Here is an 18424-nt window from a genome sequence, read left to right as displayed (position 1 = left end):
GCCTCCGCCTACTCTTCCGGTCTTCGTGAATCTAAATCAAGACCGGAGTAACCATGGCTCCATCGCCAACTACGGTTGAAGAAAGAGCAGTTGACACATCCAGTGGAATTGTCCAACTAAAACCCAAGCGGAGATGGGTTAGCTACATCTGGGATACATTCGACAAGTCTCCCGAGGAGCGTAGACTGCTCTTCAAGCTGGACACAGCTATCCTGACGTTCGCATCGCTAGGTAGGCGACAGCTCCATTGCTCCAGCTACCTCCAAACATTCTGCTAATATTGAAAATAAAAAAGGCTACTTTATCAAGTATCTTGACCAAGTCAACATAAACAATGCCTTCGTTTCTGGAATGTTCGTGTCCCACAACTCAACCATACTCAACTCTCATTGACAAGCTACAGGAAGGAAGACCTTGGCTTATACGGCAACCAGCTCAACTACATGCAGGCGTGCTGGACAGTGGGCTATGTGATTGGTGAAATCCCAAGTAACATGCTTCTGACACGCATACGGCCCAGATACTGGATTCCGGCCATGGAGGTGTGCTTGGCCCATTGACATAAGAAATCCAAGCTGATCATGTCTAGTTGCTATGGACAGTCCTTACGTTCGCCTTGTCGCGGAGTACCAATGCGACGCACTTTTATGTCCTGCGCTTTTTCATCGGTATGAGACCTCCCTCCCCATTCTATCTTTAACTAACGCAACCAGGCCTTGCCGAGAGTAGTTTCTACCCCGGAATGCAGTACATCATCGGATCGTGGTATCGAAAAGATGAACTCGCAAAGCGATCATGTATCTTTCACACCAGCAGTGGCATTGCGAGTATGTTCTCTGGGTACCTGATGGACGCAGTGTATCATCTTGGAGGACGGGGAGGATTGAAGGGCTGGCAATGGTATGTTCCGATCAATCCACGAGTTTCAAGCAACTAACAAAATAGGCTCTTCATGATCGATGGAATTATATCAATTCCAGTGGCTCTTAGCGGCTTCTTCATTTTGCCGGATGTTCCTGAAATCTCGAGTCCGTTTTACCTGAGCGAGCAGGAAGTAAAGCTGGCGCAGAAACGGATGCAATTTGAAGGACGGAAGAACAGAGAGCCATATACCAAGTCGAAACTGAAGAAGATCTTCTCTTCTTGGCGCATCTACTTGCTCACAATCGTATACATGTGTGTTCGCAACCCCGTCTCCGTCAATGAACATGCCAAGCTAACCAACGCCTAGCACATTTAACAACGGGGCAGCAGGCAGTCAACCTGTCTTTCAACAGTACGTTCCACACCTCAAGACACACCGACCTACAACTAAATCTATCTTCACAGATACCTCAAAGACTCCACCAACCCCAAATACTCCGTTGGCCAAATCAACGCCTACCCGACCACCACAAACGCGGTGCAGGTCGTCACAACCCTCATCTACGCATGTATGCACCCTTGCCCCACCCCAAGCACCACCATACTAAATATCTGACCAGGGACTTCCGACACAATCCTCCAAGGCCGCCGCTGGCCCTGCATCATCATCGGAGCGGTACGCCCACGCCCACCCTTCCCCCTCACACCCCACTCACCACTAACTCACCAAAATCCAGTGCATAAACATAATCTGCTACGTCTCCCTCGCAATCTGGAACATCCCTACAGGCTGGAAATGGACCTGCTACATCCTCGCTGGCGCAGGCTACGGCCTGAGCGGACTATGCATGGCGTACGCCACCCCCTCCCCCCCGTTCATCCCTCTATCCCCCAAACTAACCTAATAAAATGTAAAGATGGGCCCACGAGATCTGCACCGACGACAACGAAGAGCGCGCGCTAGTCGTCGGCAGCATGAACGAAATGGCGTATGTGTTTCAAGCCTGGTTGCCGCTGGTGGTGTGGCAGCAGGTGGATGCACCGCAGTACCGGAAGGGGTTTATTACGGTGACGATTATGTCCGTGATTTTGATTATTTCGACGGTGGCGACGTGGAGGTTGCAGATTTGGGAGGGGGAGAAAAGGTATGTTGGTATTCTGTTTGCTGGGGGGATTGAGCTGATTGATTGTTTTCCGTGCAGGCCAAAAGTGGTTCAGGATGAGGGGGTGGAAGTTGGGAGGAGTGAGAGTGATTTGGGGTCTAAGGGGGATACTAGTAGTCATGATGGGCGTGTGGAAGGAGTAGATGGGGGGCAGGTAAGGAAGATTTAGTACTACTACTAGCAGTAGTATTTTACTTGGGGTCATGACTGGTGTGTCATGTATATATTTTCAGTGGCGGGGAGGTCGTGCTATAGATCTGTGTTGGAGGTTCGATACAGTACTACCGCTTTATAGTGGACACCAAAAAGAATGAGCTTATTTATTTTGATATTGAAGATGCGTGCTGCTGCTACTACTACTACTACTACTACTACTACTACTGCTACTACTACTACTACTACTACTACTACTACTACTACTACTACTACTACTACTACTACTACTACTACTACTACTAATTGGCGTAATACATCAGCCTGAATGATGCTATTGCCATGATCTGATATCGTTGCCTGGATTTGTGAGCATATGGCTATTATTTTACTTCAAATAGTCTAGGAGAATTTACGCCGTCAGAATTTGGAAGTTACATGGTATATATCAAGAACAGGAGTGGGGCTCATCAAATGAGCCAGGTAGTATATATTCCATGGGGAAGTGAGACGATCAATCCCAAGAATTAGCGATGATAGTAGAGCAAGTGAGACATAATAGTGCTACGCGATGGACTACATTCAGAGAAGGTTTCAGCCGAATTCTGTCTTTCTACCAGATCTGGTCAAAGGAATGACTGGTTATTGAGTGATTAATGTACACAAGCGTCCAATCCATCACACCTTCATCCAGTTGTTGTTGTTCCGGTCCACGCCGACACAATGGCATTGTCGATGTCCTCGGTGGAACTATTGCATCAGCGTCAGATGATATGGAAGGTGTTTATTGTCGATCGAAGTCCAAGACTTTCGCATGGACTTAGTAAGAAGCACCCGAGGGAGCGGCGGCGGGGGCGCCCGAGGCAGCGGGAGCACCACCGGCAGCACCAGAAGGAGCAGCACCGTTACCACCGAAGGAGCCGGAAGGAGAGGGGCCGTTTCCACCAGCGACGCCAGAGGGAGCAGCGCCGTTACCGCCGAAGGAGCCAGAGGGAGAGGGACCGTTGCCGCCAGCAACACCGGAGGGAGCAGCACCGCCGAAAGAGCCGGAAGGAGAGGGGCCGTTGCCGCCAGCGACGCCAGAGGGAGCAGCGCCGCCGAAAGAGCCGGAAGGAGAGGGGCCGTTGCCACCAGCAACACCGGAGGGAGCAGCACCGTTACCACCGAAAGAGCTAGAGCCAGAGCCCTGCTCAGAGGAGGAGCCCTGCTCGAAAGAGCCCTGAGATCCCTCAGAGTCAGATCCCTGGGACTGGAAGCCCTGGGACTGGGAGTCCTGAGACTGAGAGCCCTCAGACCTGGAGTTCTGGGACTTAGAGCTCTGAGACTTGGAGTCCTGGGACTGGCCCTGGGACTGGGAGTCCTGGCCGCCGAAGCCGCTCTGGCCCTGCTGACCCTGCTGGCCGCCAAAAGAGCCGGAGGGAGAGGGGCCATTGCTACCAGCAACACCGGAGGGAGCGGCACCACCGAAAGAGCCGGAAGGAGAGGGGCCATTGCCGCCAGCAATGCCAGAGGGAGCGGCGCCGTTGCCGCCGAAAGAGCCAGACTGGCCGCCCTGGCCACCGAAAGAACCAGAAGGAGAGGGGCCGTCACCACCAGCGACGCCAGAGGGAGCGGCACCAGAGGGAGCGGGACCCGAAGGAGCACCACCGAAGTCACCTCCAGCAGCAGCGGAGCCGGTCGGGGCGGGGACGTTGGAGACGGAAGCCGGGATCTCGAGCTGACGCCTCTTGTGGCCACGAGGAGCTCCAGAAGGAGCAGGGGCAGCGGAGCCAGTGGGAGGAGGCTGAGGAGCATCGCTCAAGCTCACGGTGGGAGCCTGGCCCTGACCGTTAGAGTTGCCGAAGCCCTGGCCTCCGAAGCCCTGGCCCTGAGGAGCACCCGAGGGAAGGGGAAGAGGGGAGCCGGAGGGGGCAGCACCCTGGAAGGAGGGAGCTCCGGTGGCCTGAACACCGTTGGGAGCAGAGTCTTGCTGGGCGCCCATGGCCGGCAGGGCGGCAGCGTAACCGATAAGACCGGCGAAAGCGATTCCGGTGAACTTCATATTGAAAGAATAGAGAGTGATGGAGTTGTAGTAGTAAGCAGAAAAAAAGTAAGGCGAAATGAAGGTACGAAGCACAGCTTCTTAAGGAATGGTAGTTGAGATCAAAGGAAAGAGAATTTGAGCTGAATGAGGAATGATCCTGGCTGGGGCAAGGGAGGCTTTTATAAGGCGCTCTCCAAGCGCTGGGTCGGCAGTGACCCAGCGATGATGACCTCCATCCATCTGGTGAGATGCGTGGAAAGAACCAAGCATTCGTCATGCACTGTTGTCACCGAATTCGGCTCGCCTGCATCTGAGACGTCGACTGTCAGCAATAGATCAGGTTATGCTGGACATGCAAGAACCGCACGGATCGGCAGACCCGGCGCTTGTGGGGGGTGGTAGAGTGGCTCAGGGGCAGGGCTGATGCAAAATAGGGTTTGAACGTACCTGCTGGGCTTCTGTGGGTCGGCTAAGCATGAAGCCGGTAGTTGGATCTGTGAGAAGGGAGTATGTAGGTAGAGGATGCTATTGATGGATAGGAAGAGAAGGGAAGAAGTCTGGCTGGCTGTCTGTGGCGGCCCCACGTGCGCGGCTCGCCCTGGAAGCAGTCACAGGCCAGCCGACACTCCAGCGTTTCATCTCTTCATCGCCTATTCAGAATAGATGACTCGACTGTCCCTCTCCTTGGCCCCCCTGCCTCTTGGAGGTGGCTTGATCCTGGCTGCGGCTGTTGTTGGTGGTCTATTTGCGGTTCCGTCATGAGTCCCTTGGTAATGCTTCGTCTGGTTGTCTCTCTACCCATCGTCCACCCAAACTCAGTGGACTCACTGGGAAAGCCTCAAAAAGTGCCTCAGATCGTCGGTGGATGAATTCAACTGGTTGATAATCTCTATCCAATGGCAACCAGCGTGCCAGGGAGCTGACGTCCTCGATCAAGCTGTCCCCTGCCGCTGTGGCGGTTCCAAGTTGGTGGGTCAGCCCAGTCTCGACTCTCGACACTGACAGTCGACAGGTCGTAGTGCTAACTAAGCGGAAGGCTAGTCAGCTCTGGTGTGTTCTTGGGGGCCCAACGATGGCGGGTCCTTGACTCTACGTTATTTGGGTGGGTCCATCTCGAGGAACAGAAGTTGTGGTCAGTGTCCTCTACGTGCAGCATAATCCTCTTCCGCTTACAGATCATCATGCAAGCTATGATCAGGACAACATGATATTCACTGTGGGGGAAAGTCATTCCTCTACCTGTACTTCCTATCCATCAGAAAAAGTCGTTATAATGAGGTCCTACATGATGCCCTCGCTGGGAACGTTGTAGCCGAACTCGGAATAGAGCTTTCCCCGTCAAAGTTGGGGGAGCCCACAAGGTGGACCCAAGAATAGGGGGAGTAACAGGAATGGGACCCTGAGGGGACCCTAGAGTAGGGTGGAAGTCTTCTCTGGCATCTGTCCATGCCGGGGTTTTGCTAGGCTATCCATGGTTTCCTGCATGGTAGAGTTGAAGGTGATGGATGGAATGGCCCAAGATGACGACAAATGGGGCCTGGACCAGTCGTCACCATGCTAGCGAGCTACTCTGAATGAAACAAACGGCTGTCGGATTATGGTATCTGTTCGTTTCAAGCCTTCGATTTGATAGCGCGTTGGAGCAGCTGGCGTGGCCCTATGCAGATCCCATGGGCTGCGTAAGCTGATTGGTCCCCCGTCTGCACGGCCCATTTATCCGATCGGGATGTTTCACTTTATCTTCGCACCCTCGCAGTCCCCTCCTAACTGGCGGTCTACCGGTCCTAGGTCGCTACCAGTTTCTGCGCGATCGGCAGGCTTGACGAAATCAGATAACTGACTCTCGACTCTCAATATTTGGCTCTACCGGCGTGGTTCCCACTGCCATAGAGGACTGCTCATTTGACCCCCGGGGCAAAGGATTGGGAGCGAGCCGGCGTCCCGCAGCGGACTCGTGGACTCCCGATGATTGCGAGTCAAGGGGGCCAAAACGAGAAGGATGCGATACAGTCGATATGGGTATAATCCTGAGATTCATGTTATTTTCATTAGGTTTAGAGATCAATCCGTGCCATACTAGTGTCTCTATTTCTGTCACCATCAAAACGCTACGGGCCCTTTTCCGCCCTTCAGTTGTTATGTGTCTGATCCGGGTTTTCCGCGCTTCTCCTTTTCCTGTCAATTGGCCCGTGCATCTGTCAATGGCAAGCGTCCTCGTCACAAGAAGGCTGGGGAATGGCGTCCCTTAGCAGCACAATCGATCATACCAGACTCTAATACGGCTTGGTCTTCCAGATGACGCGGCCACTACAGTAACCGCCCCTGGGGCTAAATCCCGCATGCAGCCCAATTTGATAATGACACACACCGACGGACCTTTCTTTTGTCCATCAATGAAAAAATAGGAGTCGCTCTGTATAGGCTCAATCAGCCTATGTCACTGGCTTAGTATGAGACAGTGTATTTTCTCCTGTTTTGCCAAGTATGCAAAGGAGAGAAGAGGACTGGAACGATTCATGTATGTGATGGCCCTGCATATGTGTCGCAAACACGCAGGTGTGCTGAGATCCGGTGCTCATAGGTCATTTTACCGCGACGGAGATATTCATCTCCAAGGACGGGAAATACTTGCCGTAGTCCATGCTACGAGGGTTTGCTTGGCAGGAGGGTCCAGGTCGTGCACAAACTGAAAGCGCCATGTCCCTGGAAGGGACCAGGGTCCATTGCAGACGCGTAAGTCTGGTTGCTTGTAGTTTTGCCATTGTTCTTCTCTTTGCGTACGCTGTATGTTCATACATTCATGTATACCAGCCATAACGAATTCGTCTACCTTCTGGCCGTTCCGACTCGCGGTATTGCATGAGCAATTGCTAGGGTGATTCCTTATGATGAAGTCAAAATTGTGACATTTTTTGTTCTATGTCTTTGCCTTGGGCTGTATCGTTTCCCTTCGGAGGTACTTCGCATCTGATGCCGCTCTCATTCTCTCTACAGGGTCAGACTGTAGCAATGTGCAGATCTTGTTGTATGAGCTTGAGGCATGCTATCTTTCTGCACACCCAACATTTAACCCCAACGAGGACCATCTTTCGAACGTGGTTCAAGCTGGAGAGTACAAAGTACAGAGAAGGCATTCATGGGTAAGTGAGAAAGAGACGGCGTCTAGCCTATCGTCACAACCAGTGATATAAAGCTATCTACCCTCAGCAACAGGGTAACTCGATTTACTGTAAGTCCCAGACAACGTTTGTCCTATGTTTCTCAATCTGACCTTTGACTTCAAATATCGAATTAGATACCGCTCTGACCTAGTCGAAAGATAACTGGCATACCAGTCATGGACGACAGAGGAAGAGAAACAGTGAACTCCTCTACTGCCCCAACTCCCAAGTTTGACACCAACTAGCAACTGTGATGCACAAAAGAGAGAAATTGCTGGCAAGGGGGCATACTTTCTGTGCATTCGATAAGCACATCAGTGGTTCAGAACGTCTTCTTGGATCTTGAACCTAGACATACGGTAGACCCAAGTCTCAGCTTGTTTACATATATCAAATTGACTTCGCCGCCCACAGACAATAAGCACGGTGCAATGCGGGAAGCCAGACACGGTATTTGATTGATGGAAAACAAACCCTTCGGGATGAGGTAGGATCCCGATGGACTAAACGAAGTCTAGATGAAACAACAGGTCAAAAGCCGGATCTGGATTGCGTAGAAGGCACTTTTCACTTGGTAATTGCAGAATCCGTTCTTCGATCCAGCAATAACCAGTCGTGATTGTAGAGATGACATAAGGATGGTGTGCCTGTTGAAGCGGGAAGCCATGTGGCTGGCAGTCATACCATTGGCGGGCTCATTTTCCCACCACCCTGCTGCCAGGTCTTGAAAAGTCTCATACTGATAGCCGAGAGCTTCGAGAGAAGCTTATTAGAATCTTGTCACTAACCCTTGGTCACTGGATACATAGACTCACAGTAGCAGTGCATCGTCAGTGTGAAAAGGTGATGTTAAACTTTGATCAGTTCACACACTCCCTCGCAGAGAGCTTCGGCAGGATCCAGTAACCCCTGGGGATGTTATCACAGGTACTCTCACCATTTGGATGGCGGCAACCACCAAAGACCATTTGCTGACCTGTGTCATTTTGAGGTATTGGACTCACAACACAACATGGTAGGGGAAAAGCAAAGTGTGAACTGGAAACAGGATGACGTTACTGATGATAAGGAATTACTGACATTCGCCAGCCATCATGGCCACAAGCACCAGCAGTGCACACTGGGTCATGATACTGTATTGCCAGAGGGCGCGTAGAGAACGCGTAGGGAGCGCGCATTCACTATATCAAACCCCATGTATCTCGCTTAGCATGTCCACTATGTTGGAATCGATTCGCGTCTGTTTTCATCATATCTTTCGTCTCCTTCCCATCATCAACACTTCATCTACAAGCACCTCTTTCAAAACTTTTCGTTTACAAGGACACGCTGAGTTCGAACCTTTTGTCCATCAAATTGCTTTTGTATCAACAGTGCTAGTAACAACGATTGAAGTGCTACAATAGAGTCGTCTAGTCAATATGGCTGACACTCCACCCAATCTGTCCCCTGACAACAGCAGTCTCATAACCCATGCCGAGGCCATGCTGTCCGCACTGATGAAGGTAGAGAAAGCAGTCGACGAAGCTGGTTCAGGTAAAAATAAGCCTTATGATTTCACGGAATCGGTACTGGACGCAACCTCCAAGCTGGAATTTATCTTGATAGTCGGAAAGATTGTCAGCGTGAACGGTCGCCGACTTGATCTGGCTGAAGTCGTGGCGGTTTCTAAGTACGTTGTTAGCTTTGATGAAACCCCCAGGCCGCACTTTGAAGCTGACTCATTATCCTACCTTAGACATGGGGTGACGCCGGTCGTTTGTGACAACGGTACCATCCGCCCGAAAATGCAGTCCAGTGTTGAATTTCTCAGCAAGCATCTCAAGGAGGGTAATACGGTCTATGGCGTCAACACCGGCTTCGGAGGCAGTGCAGACACCCGAACCGACAACTATCGTGCGCTGCAAAAGGCACTGGTTCAGCACCATAATGCCGGCGTGCTTCTCCCTGCTGAGCAGGGGCTCGAAAGCACGCCCATCCAGGACCGCCTGAAGAAACACTCCATGCCCGCTTCATATGTCAAGGCAGCCATGCTGATCCGATGCAACAGTCTAATCAACGGGCACTCGGCAGTGCGACCAGTGGCCATTCATCACATTCTCAAGATGGCCGCTGCTGACTTCACGCCTGTGGTTCCGTTGAGAGGCTCCATTTCAGCTTCCGGTGATCTAACCCCTCTCGCATATATTGCTGGGGCAATTGAAGGCAATCCCGACATCTTTGTGGACTGCGGACCAAATCACAACAACATGATCCTCCCTTCCGACGAAGCTCTCGCAAAGCTAAGCCTGAAGCCTATTTCTTTCTTTCCAAAGGAGGGTCTCGGACTACTCAATGGAACTGCTTTCAGCGCTGGAGCCGCTAGTCTCGTGCTTTTCGAAGCCAACCAGCTGGCCTTGTTCGCTCAAGTCGTAACCGCCATGTGCACGGAGGCGTTGATGGGAACGCGTCGTAACTTCCATCCATTCATCAGCAACGCTCGTCCGCACCCCGGACAGAAGGAAGTGGCACGCAATCTGTACGGCATCCTCAGCGACTCCAAACTAGCCAGTGACTCGATTCCCGAAGAAGTCGGCCTCGCTCAGGATCGCTACGCAATCCGCACCACTCCGCAGTGGATAGGTCCCCAGATCGAATCCTTGGCTCTCGCAACACGCCAAGTGGAATGTGAACTAAACTCAACCACCGACAATCCTTTGTTGGATACTGAGAATGGCGAGGTGCATCACGGAGGCAACTACCAAGCAGCTTCAATAACTTCTGCAATGGAGAAAGTCATGACCTGTATGCAAATGATCGGGAAGATGATCTTCGCCCAATGCTCGGAACTGCTCAATCCAATGTTCAGCAAGGGCCTGCCCCCTAACCTCTGTGCCGACGATCCCAACTTGTCTTTCGCTTTCAAGGGTATCGATATCAACATGGCATCGTACATGAGCGAACTGGCATACCTGGCTCACCCCGTCAGCAATTTCGTCCAATCAGCAGAAATGCACAATCAGTCAATCAACTCACTGGCTCTGCTCACGGCCCGCTATGCAGGTGACACCGTTGAGATCCTATCGCTTATGATGGCAACACATATCTATGTGCTCTGCCAGGCTCTCGACCTGCGCACACTCCAGCTCGAGTTCGAAGAATCCGCAAAACCTTCTGTGGACGAAACAACGAGAGTCATGTGCATGGACTTGGTCCCCGAAAAACGTGCTGCTTATATCAAGGTCAAGATCTGGAACGTCCTGATGCAACACTGGGCAAAGAACTCCAACCTCGGACTCGCCAGTCGTGCGGCAACATCAACAACCCACGCAGTCGGAACGCTCATAAACCTGATCACGGATGAGTGTGACGAATCCAAGATCGGGGAGATTCCGGGCAAGGTGCTGCTCTGGCAGAAAGAGGTCAAGTCCAAGTTGTGCGATGAATATGAAATGACGCGTGAAAAGTATTTCCTCGACCCATCGACACCCGACTATCTCTGCACATCCTGCATCAAACTGTACAATTATGTACGCAAGACTCTCGAAGTTCCTATGCACAAGGGAGTCGTCGATCATCCAACTTTCCTACCTCCTCATACTATCCCTAGCGAGAAACAAACCATCGGCTCGCTCATCAGCACGATCTATGTCGATCTTCGTGAAGGGGACCTCATGCACACCCTAAAGGGCTGCTTTGAGGTCCCCTTGGTTGGTTCCGTAGGAAAGGACGATGAAGAGTGAGGATGATAGGCAAAGATTTTGATACAAGGGTAAGTTGAAGGCTGGATGAACGAAGAAAGGGTCAGTGTGTTTTTCTCCTCGCTAAAAGAAAACACAGAGCGCGGAAAACTCTCCATTCACTTACTTACTGTGTCGCATTTTTTGCCGAGTGCATAGGTGGCATCGGGTAGCGGAAAGCCGGCCGGCGTTTGTATTCTCGTTTTATGTTCTTGCTATTGCATCTTTCTGGAGCTACAGGCGCTTGTGTTGATGGCTTGCGATCGTTCATGCTGGTCTTCCTGGATTTGAAGTTACAGGCGTTTCTCTTAATATCTTGCGATTATCCGATGCTGGATTTTTCATTGCCGAAACATGTTGTATAGCTTAGATAATGTCCTCAAATGAAAACGATAACCACCCTACAAGATACTACTAACATTGAAAAAGAAATTGAGTATACTATACGCCGAGAGACTGGTATCACAGCATAACGATAAGTAAGTGAAGGCGTCAGGCTACCGCGACTGCAACCTACTAAATCCTTCATTCCTCAGCGTACTTGTTCACCTTCACCCAGTCAAAATCCTTGATAGTATTAATGACATGGAACCTCACTTTTCCATTCAACGAAACAAATTTTCCTGACCCAGTCATCATTCTCGTATCACATCCTCCCTACTTTCATACTAGCCAACCCCCACGGTCGCCATGTAGCCTAATACTTCCCATCACATTGATAATATCATGGCAACCAATGACCCGCACGGCCCGGACTTAATTACATGTAATTCGACACGGCCTCAGCAACTACTAGTAGTTCATGGTTCATCAATAAGTACGTTACCCACCACTGCGTAGTTAAGGCCAGGAGTTAGCCGAACGGGCGAATCAAAGCGGCCATCTGTGGCTATAAGCCCCGCGTATTGTATGGGTATAGCGCGGGGGATAGTCGGTGGGGGTGAAGTGGATTCATCTTGCGGTCTCGCGGTTGGGGTTCAATTTGAGTATAGTTGGCGTATTATTGCTCGTGAAGCTCAGATAAGTCGGTTGCTATGTCGCTACTTAGTTTAGGTTGATGAGGATGTAGGAGAATCATCTTACATTCATATGATTGGTGCTTTCTTCGTTCTTGCGACGATCCCTAAGCGGAAAAGACAAACAAGACAGGGGGAAAGAAAAGAAAAGAAAGGGGGAGATGTTTGCTATCATCTGCACCCAATCAGATTACTAAGTAACATACTACTATGGAAAGCTTGAGGAATTGGTCTAAGCTTGGGTAGAAGCATTGTGCTACGAATGCTCCTGCTTTAGCGGAGAAATGAACGGTATCTTCTGACGATCCGGATAGTTTGACCTGGTGGAGGGCTTCAGCATTGTTCTCTTGTATGACAGATATCTAGTGAACCCTAGAAAAGCTATATATTATGATTAACAGTTGTAAGCTGTCTTCCAATCCTACCAAAGCTAAATAAAGCTTGGCTACATGTGCGAGATTTCTAGAAATTTCAGATGAAACACATGCAAAGCCCACATTGGGTCTAGCGCATGAGACTTGCTTTCGGTTTGTTACAAGGGAAGTACAAGCACTTAATTAGTCGCTAAACTTGGCGGGGTGCAGCACCCCCTGTATGACAGGGCTGCATCATGCTGAATGGATAATTAGTTCCGCCACATTATCAAGGGTAAATGATTGCGATACTCTCGGGACGGGGTGTGGCAGACCAAGTATTGTACTGCCCATGGAATCACAGATCATGCAATAGGATATGATGCATTTTGAACGACGAAAAGTAAAGTGGGATCTTCAGTCTCCAATGCTGTTACTATCCTACTTCAGCACAGCATGGCTCAATTTCCATCTGTGGCTTAGCAAGGCAAACAACTCAACAACACTGATTCTCTACTTTGAATAATTTATGCATCGAATAAGAGGGCCTTTGTCTCATTTCTTATCGACTGCAATGTACTCGCTCCCCAGAATGGGGACTTGAAGACTCAGAACGGCCCATTGCTGGATTAGCCTTAATGATGCATAGATTACTCTGCCTGTTCTTTCTTGATTCCCATCAACTGAACTTATCCCCTGAACAGATCTCAAACTGGTAGAAAGTGATAAGGAGAACCAAGCATCAATTCTCACACCGCTAGATACAAGGTGGATTGCCATATTGAGTAGGCTGCGCTCTTTGATTCTTTGCGAGGTACTAAACCCAAACAGGCAATTGAGATGTTCGGGAGAGAATATGCGGGGATGCTATGCCTGTTGCAGGGATGATTATCTCCACACTAGCGCGTTAAAGGTTTAGTAGCCTGAGATGGATTGCCGATCTCCGACCGGGCCCTGCCTCAGCCCCAGTACTTGTGGAACGCGTCGAAGATTTACAACACCATGCCAGACCTAACTAGGTAATAAAGTTGCGATGATGGGGACTGCCGCAAGGCTGTCAATTTGGGGGCCGAACTCAGCCTCAACCTGGAAAAATTAACTCCGATTGTTTTGATTTGATCATGGGAGATTACAGTCTACGTGAAATGAGCTTATAAAGAACGTTGGAGTACCGGCTCTCAACCTGTCTTGTACCTGCAAGCTTTCCTCAATTCCCTTCTATCTTTCTTAAAATCCTCTCATTAGACATCATGACGAGGCAGACTTCTCTCGTTCCCAGGCTACTAACGCTAGCCTCACTAGCTGCACTTTCACAAGCAGAGCTAGGCAAGATCCAATGGAAAGGATCTTGCAACTTGACCACTTATCCGGCATTGATCTGTGGAACACTAGACGTGCCATACGACTACACGGAGTCAAATTCCAGCAAGACACTGACTCTCGACATCGCCAAGTGGCCAGCGACCAAGAAACCAGTCTCGGAGCCCATCATATTTAACTTTGGAGGACCTGGTGTCAATTCGTTCGAGGGCCTTGGGCTTTATGGAGAGGAATTTCAGGCGTAGGTTGCAGTTCTGCTTTGATACCGCATCTTATGCTGACTGACATTGTTCTCTAGTATTCTTGGAGGTCACAATGATTTGATAGCTTTTAACAACCGGTTTGTCGCTCTTCTTTCTTGAGCTAGAAACATCTACTAACGTTGTACCTTTATATAGAGGCGTTGGAAACACCATCCCGTTCTCCTGCTACAGCGATGACGCCACCCGTGAACTCGTCGCCCTTCAAGCTCCTAACGACGGCAGAGCGTCCAGCACGGCTTTGGGAGAAATCTGGGCCCAGAACGCAAACATCGCACAGGCATGCTATGCTACGAACAATCAAACTGGTAGTCTTATTGGAACTAGCTTTGCTGCAAGGGACATCATGCAGGTCGCTGATGCGCTCAGTGGAAAGGATAGTTTGGTCAACTACTGGGGTAAATATCACGGCTGAACCGAGTTTATACTTTTGCTGACAATCTACACTTTAGGATTCTCATACGGCACTACAATCGGTGCTGTTCTCGCAGCCATGTTCCCGGATCGAATGGGGAATGTCGCGCTTGACGGAGTGGACAACCCCAGAGAGGCTCTTTATGGATAGTGAGTGGCCCTTGAAGTTTGCCCGATCTGGTATGATTCAGACAGCTAATTCCTTCCGAAAAGCAACGCACAAGCGGTTGTGGACGTCGACAAAGTTTTCGAAGGATTCTGCACGGGCTGCATGGCCGCACCGGACCTCTGCCCTATCGCCAAGGAGTACACCAGCGCCGCCAACTTGGAAGCCGCAATTTACCTGATGCTGGAAAACCTCAAGTACAACCCGATTGCCATTCCCGAAACCGGTGGAATCGTAACTTGGAGCGACGTCAAGTCGACCATTTTTGAGGCCATGTACCTGCCAAGCTCTTGGCCCTTGACCTCTGAGCTTCTTTACTACGTGCAAACCCGCAACACAACGATCCTTGGCAACTCTGAAGTATACGACACCATCAAATCCTACGGTCAATCGGCTTCTTTGACTTCGGCTTCCGATGAGGTCGGCACGGCCATTACATGCTCCGACAAGCATCGATCTGCCACCATTAAAGAGGTCCTCCCGTACGTCAAAGCCAGACAGGCTCTGACCAAGATCGGAAGTGATGGCTCGGACGGCGACATGAGATGCGCGCAGTGGAATCCGAAGATGTTCGCCAAGGAGCGCTACTCCGGTGACTTTGAAGTCAAGACAGCCAACCCGGTGTTGATTCTGAGCAACACTTACGATCCAGCGACTCCTCTTCCCGCAGCGAAGAACCTGACAGAGACCTTTGAGGGAAGTGTCTTGCTCGAGCAGAACGGATACGGTGTATGTTTATACTTCCCCTTCTCATCATATCAAAAGTGAGCAAGCAGCTAACCTACTGATGATAGCATACTACCCTGTCTATGCCATCTCTTTGCACTGCCAAGGCCGTCCGGGCTTACTTCACCAATGGCACATTGCCCGCTGACGGAACGATCTGCCAGGTGGACGTGCCTCTGTTCACGAACTTGACCTACAAGGATGTGTGGCCGAAGAGTTTCCAACGGAGCGTTGAGTCGAGGGATGATGCGACTATCCTCAAGGCTTTGATGTCGGTCCGTGATAAGATGTCGCGACGCAGGATGTGGTAAGCGCATGCTATAGATGGGGATGTTGAAAACCCAAAGCGATGACTGGATAATGTTCTTCATATAATTTATTCTGTGCCGATTCCGGCATACGCTCGTCATGTAATAGAGTTTAGTTAATGTTGCAAGGGATTGTATAGTATTTATTTGTACACCAACAGCGCTTCATGGAGACCGGAACTTCCCTGAGTACAGAATTTCCCATCTAGGCTTTTATTTAACTTTGACAATACTCAGTAGTTTGGATGTCGATAGCATTGAGGCAAGTACCGGTTGTTGTTTTGGTAGTGGAGTGAATCAGGACTGTCCCACAACAATCCGCTGATCTGAATGTTTGATGTTTCGATCTGAGGTATCTGAGCTGCGAGCCTCCAAATCGGCAACCCCATACTTCAGGGATATTCCAGAACATTACTAGCCTTGGAGGCTTTGAGGTTTAGCTGCAGGGCGGTCAAACTAATTGATTTCTCTCAATTGTCCTACCGCTATTGAGTGATCTTTAGTGGATGAGTGGAACGGAGAATTCCCGGTCGGATAATGCCTGCATTAGTATTGGCCAACAGAGTATTCCATCAACGACTCCCGCGCTGACATTTAATCCATGCACACCCTGAATTACCTCGAGCTTATTCTCGGTCCTACATTTGATCCTCTCATACTTTCCCTTATGTCCTTGCCCACTTGCTTTACAGATTGAATCCGGATCCTTCAGCACTCGGCAGACAATGGATCAACCAACTCATATTATCGACCCCGAAGGAGAGGTGACCATAGTTTTGCGCAATGCCAATCCTCCCTTTGCGCCAGACGACTACGAAGACATGACTGAAGAAATGAATTCTTTCAAACTCTCTGGAGCATGTGAAGGGCTGCCCGATGAGCAACCTGACGAGAAGCGAGTTGCCGAAGAACAGCCTTCCGAGACGCCAACTGAGGATGCGCATCTCAGCGAGACATCAGATGACAAATGTTTCCACATTCGAGTCTCCGCGAAACATTTGATACTTGCGTCCCCGGTTTTTAGAAACATACTTACTGGAGATTGGAAGGAGAGTGTGGCTTACCTGTCTAAAGGTTCCGTTGAGATCACTGCCGAGAGTTGGGATATTGAAGCGCTATTGATCTTGCTTCGCGCGATTCACGGGCAACAGAGCCAAATCCCTCGGAAATTATCTCTTGAAATGCTCGCTAAAATTGCTGTTTTGATCAACTACTATGACTGTAAAGATGCCGTGTCTATTCTGACAGATTTATGGATCAATGGTCTGGAAGAAAAGATTCCCTTGACATATTCCCGGGACTTAATGTTGTGGGTCTGGGTCTCTCAGTTCTTCAAACTGTCTTCAAAGTTCAAGACATCAACATCGAACGCTATGACATACTGTGATGGCTCGATTACTAGCCGTGGGCTTCCAATCACCGAGAAAATTATGAGTAAGCACTTACAACCCCCAGATGATCTTGGTCACTGATACAGTCGCAGCATCAATGAATGAACATAGGAATGAGGCCATCAATAATATACTCGCCCGTCTCCATAAGGTACGTGAAGACCTTCTAAGGGGGACTCGAGGCTGCAGCTTCGAATGCAGGTCGAAACTATACGGGGCCCTTACATTGGAGATGAACGCAAATAATCTGCTTTCGTCAACTCTTGCAGCCCCTTTCCAGGGTCTGCGCTACGAAAGTCTGCTTCTGAAGGTAGAGTCATTCAAGTCGCCGGCGTGGACTCATTGCTCGAATTATTCATGCCGTGGGTGTGAACCGTCTTCCTTGAAATCTTTGGCTGGAAGACTGGATATTCGCATCGAAGGCCTCGATATAAATCCTCCTATCAAGTTTTCATTGTTCAGTTGAGGACCTCGAAATCGATTTTCTGGATCCTTGAAGAAGACGCACATGGAAGCCTTAACTTCATACTACCTCTATAGATGATGATTATGTAGGCCCAGCTGCATGTGTGTAGCAAGACATTGATGTACTACAGGTCTCTAAGAACCGCACGAGAGCTTCCTTACCAACGCTATGGTTTATTAGGCTCATTGCTCGTAGGAATTGATGGTAGATCTGATATTACCCATACAATACATCTAAAAGTATTACTGGAAGTGAGGACATACCAGGGGGTGTTTGCAATTACTGTTGGTTGCTTCTGTTTGACCTTTTTATGTACTTCTGGACCACTAACACTTGACTACCTTCTAGGTACACTTAAACTATGATGATTGGAGAGGACGGGATAGAACATTTAAATCCTAAAAACTTGATCAATCTCGTGCATTCATATTTCTTCATACCTTCTCAAAGAGAAATAACATTAAATTCCATGGTATTACATTGATGGAAAGACAGAATAGGCGGTTCAAGTCGAGGTTGATAAGAAGAAGCTATCACTTCTCGTCTGTATTTACAAATTTTTTGAATTTAGACAAGAGCGTACCTAAACAGAGTCATATAGCCTGGAATTTGTAGGTAAAATCTCCCGTAAACCCGAAATGCGAGACCCCCGGACGGCACATTCCTGAGAACTCCCCATAGCCACCCGATCTCCTCCGCACGGACGTGGCTACGCGTGTCTCTAGCCACTAATATCATAGTCGAGACAATTGCGAAACCCTCATTCATAGCCAGGATTGCGCAAGACATCTGACAGATGCGGGGTTCGCATCTCGCCATCGATGCTGATACGAAACTCGTTTTTGTTGGAGAATTGTTGCACAAGCCGGGACGGCAATTGCGTGATGGCCGGGAGTTGTGCTTATCAACCCCATCCCGGTT

The 18424-nt window shown here is 49.7% G+C and overlaps 8 protein-coding genes across 8 annotated transcripts; 5 read left to right on the top strand and 3 right to left on the bottom strand.

Annotated features, from left to right (window-relative positions):
* Window positions 1-53: 53 nt before the first annotated feature.
* On the top strand, window positions 54-2508 carry An13g02680 (uncharacterized protein; the record flags this gene model as incomplete). Its single annotated transcript, XM_059743910.1, has 13 exons — window positions 54-137; window positions 232-353; window positions 404-542; window positions 590-668; window positions 714-900; window positions 946-1176; window positions 1232-1276; window positions 1330-1433; window positions 1485-1540; window positions 1602-1717; window positions 1782-2009; window positions 2067-2181; window positions 2323-2508. The coding sequence occupies 13 exons, from the start codon at window positions 54-56 to the stop codon at window positions 2506-2508; spliced, it is 1692 nt and encodes a 563-aa protein (XP_059602131.1).
* A 492-nt stretch (window positions 2509-3000) lies between these two features.
* Arsa-7 (differential expressed Arsa-7 from patent US2003215950-A1-Aspergillus niger) lies at window positions 3001-4221 on the bottom strand (the record flags this gene model as incomplete). The annotated part of the gene is made up of 1 exon (XM_001396366.1): window positions 3001-4221. The coding sequence occupies one exon, from the start codon at window positions 4219-4221 to the stop codon at window positions 3001-3003; it is 1221 nt and encodes a 406-aa protein (XP_001396403.1).
* Window positions 4222-4382: 161 nt separating this feature from the next.
* Window positions 4383-6902, bottom strand: An13g02660 (uncharacterized protein; the record flags this gene model as incomplete). The annotated part of the gene is made up of 9 exons (XM_059743909.1): window positions 4383-4507; window positions 4556-4801; window positions 4877-4997; window positions 5108-5224; window positions 5489-5643; window positions 5952-6021; window positions 6071-6416; window positions 6471-6583; window positions 6795-6902. The coding sequence occupies 9 exons, from the start codon at window positions 6900-6902 to the stop codon at window positions 4383-4385; spliced, it is 1401 nt and encodes a 466-aa protein (XP_059602130.1).
* Window positions 6903-7540: 638 nt separating this feature from the next.
* On the top strand, window positions 7541-8520 carry An13g02650 (hypothetical protein; the record flags this gene model as incomplete). Its single annotated transcript, XM_059743908.1, has 7 exons — window positions 7541-7593; window positions 7675-7723; window positions 7810-7851; window positions 7949-8005; window positions 8097-8207; window positions 8261-8355; window positions 8397-8520. 7 exons carry the CDS (start codon window positions 7541-7543, stop codon window positions 8518-8520), a joined length of 531 nt encoding a protein of 176 aa, XP_059602129.1.
* Window positions 8521-8785: 265 nt separating this feature from the next.
* On the top strand, window positions 8786-11086 carry An13g02640 (uncharacterized protein; the record flags this gene model as incomplete). Its single annotated transcript, XM_059743907.1, has 1 exon — window positions 8786-11086. One exon carries the CDS (start codon window positions 8786-8788, stop codon window positions 11084-11086), a length of 2301 nt encoding a protein of 766 aa, XP_059602128.1.
* A 522-nt stretch (window positions 11087-11608) lies between these two features.
* An13g02630 (hypothetical protein) lies at window positions 11609-13232 on the bottom strand (the record flags this gene model as incomplete). Its single annotated transcript, XM_059743906.1, has 3 exons — window positions 11609-11740; window positions 12306-12461; window positions 13023-13232. 3 exons carry the CDS (start codon window positions 13230-13232, stop codon window positions 11609-11611), a joined length of 498 nt encoding a protein of 165 aa, XP_059602127.1.
* A 470-nt stretch (window positions 13233-13702) lies between these two features.
* An13g02620 (uncharacterized protein) lies at window positions 13703-15835 on the top strand (the record flags this gene model as incomplete). Its single annotated transcript, XM_001396361.3, has 7 exons — window positions 13703-14013; window positions 14071-14112; window positions 14171-14430; window positions 14485-14596; window positions 14660-15341; window positions 15407-15645; window positions 15787-15835. The coding sequence occupies 7 exons, from the start codon at window positions 13703-13705 to the stop codon at window positions 15833-15835; spliced, it is 1695 nt and encodes a 564-aa protein (XP_001396398.3).
* A 536-nt stretch (window positions 15836-16371) lies between these two features.
* On the top strand, window positions 16372-17905 carry An13g02610 (uncharacterized protein; the record flags this gene model as incomplete). Its single annotated transcript, XM_001396360.3, has 4 exons — window positions 16372-17080; window positions 17130-17188; window positions 17593-17604; window positions 17852-17905. 4 exons carry the CDS (start codon window positions 16372-16374, stop codon window positions 17903-17905), a joined length of 834 nt encoding a protein of 277 aa, XP_001396397.3.
* Window positions 17906-18424: the final 519 nt, after the last annotated feature.

Source organism: Aspergillus niger (assembly GCF_000002855.4).
Source record: "Aspergillus niger supercontig An13".
Classification (NCBI taxonomy): Eukaryota; Fungi; Ascomycota; class Eurotiomycetes; order Eurotiales; family Aspergillaceae; genus Aspergillus; species Aspergillus niger.
This window is presented reverse-complemented; position numbering and strand designations above follow the sequence as displayed.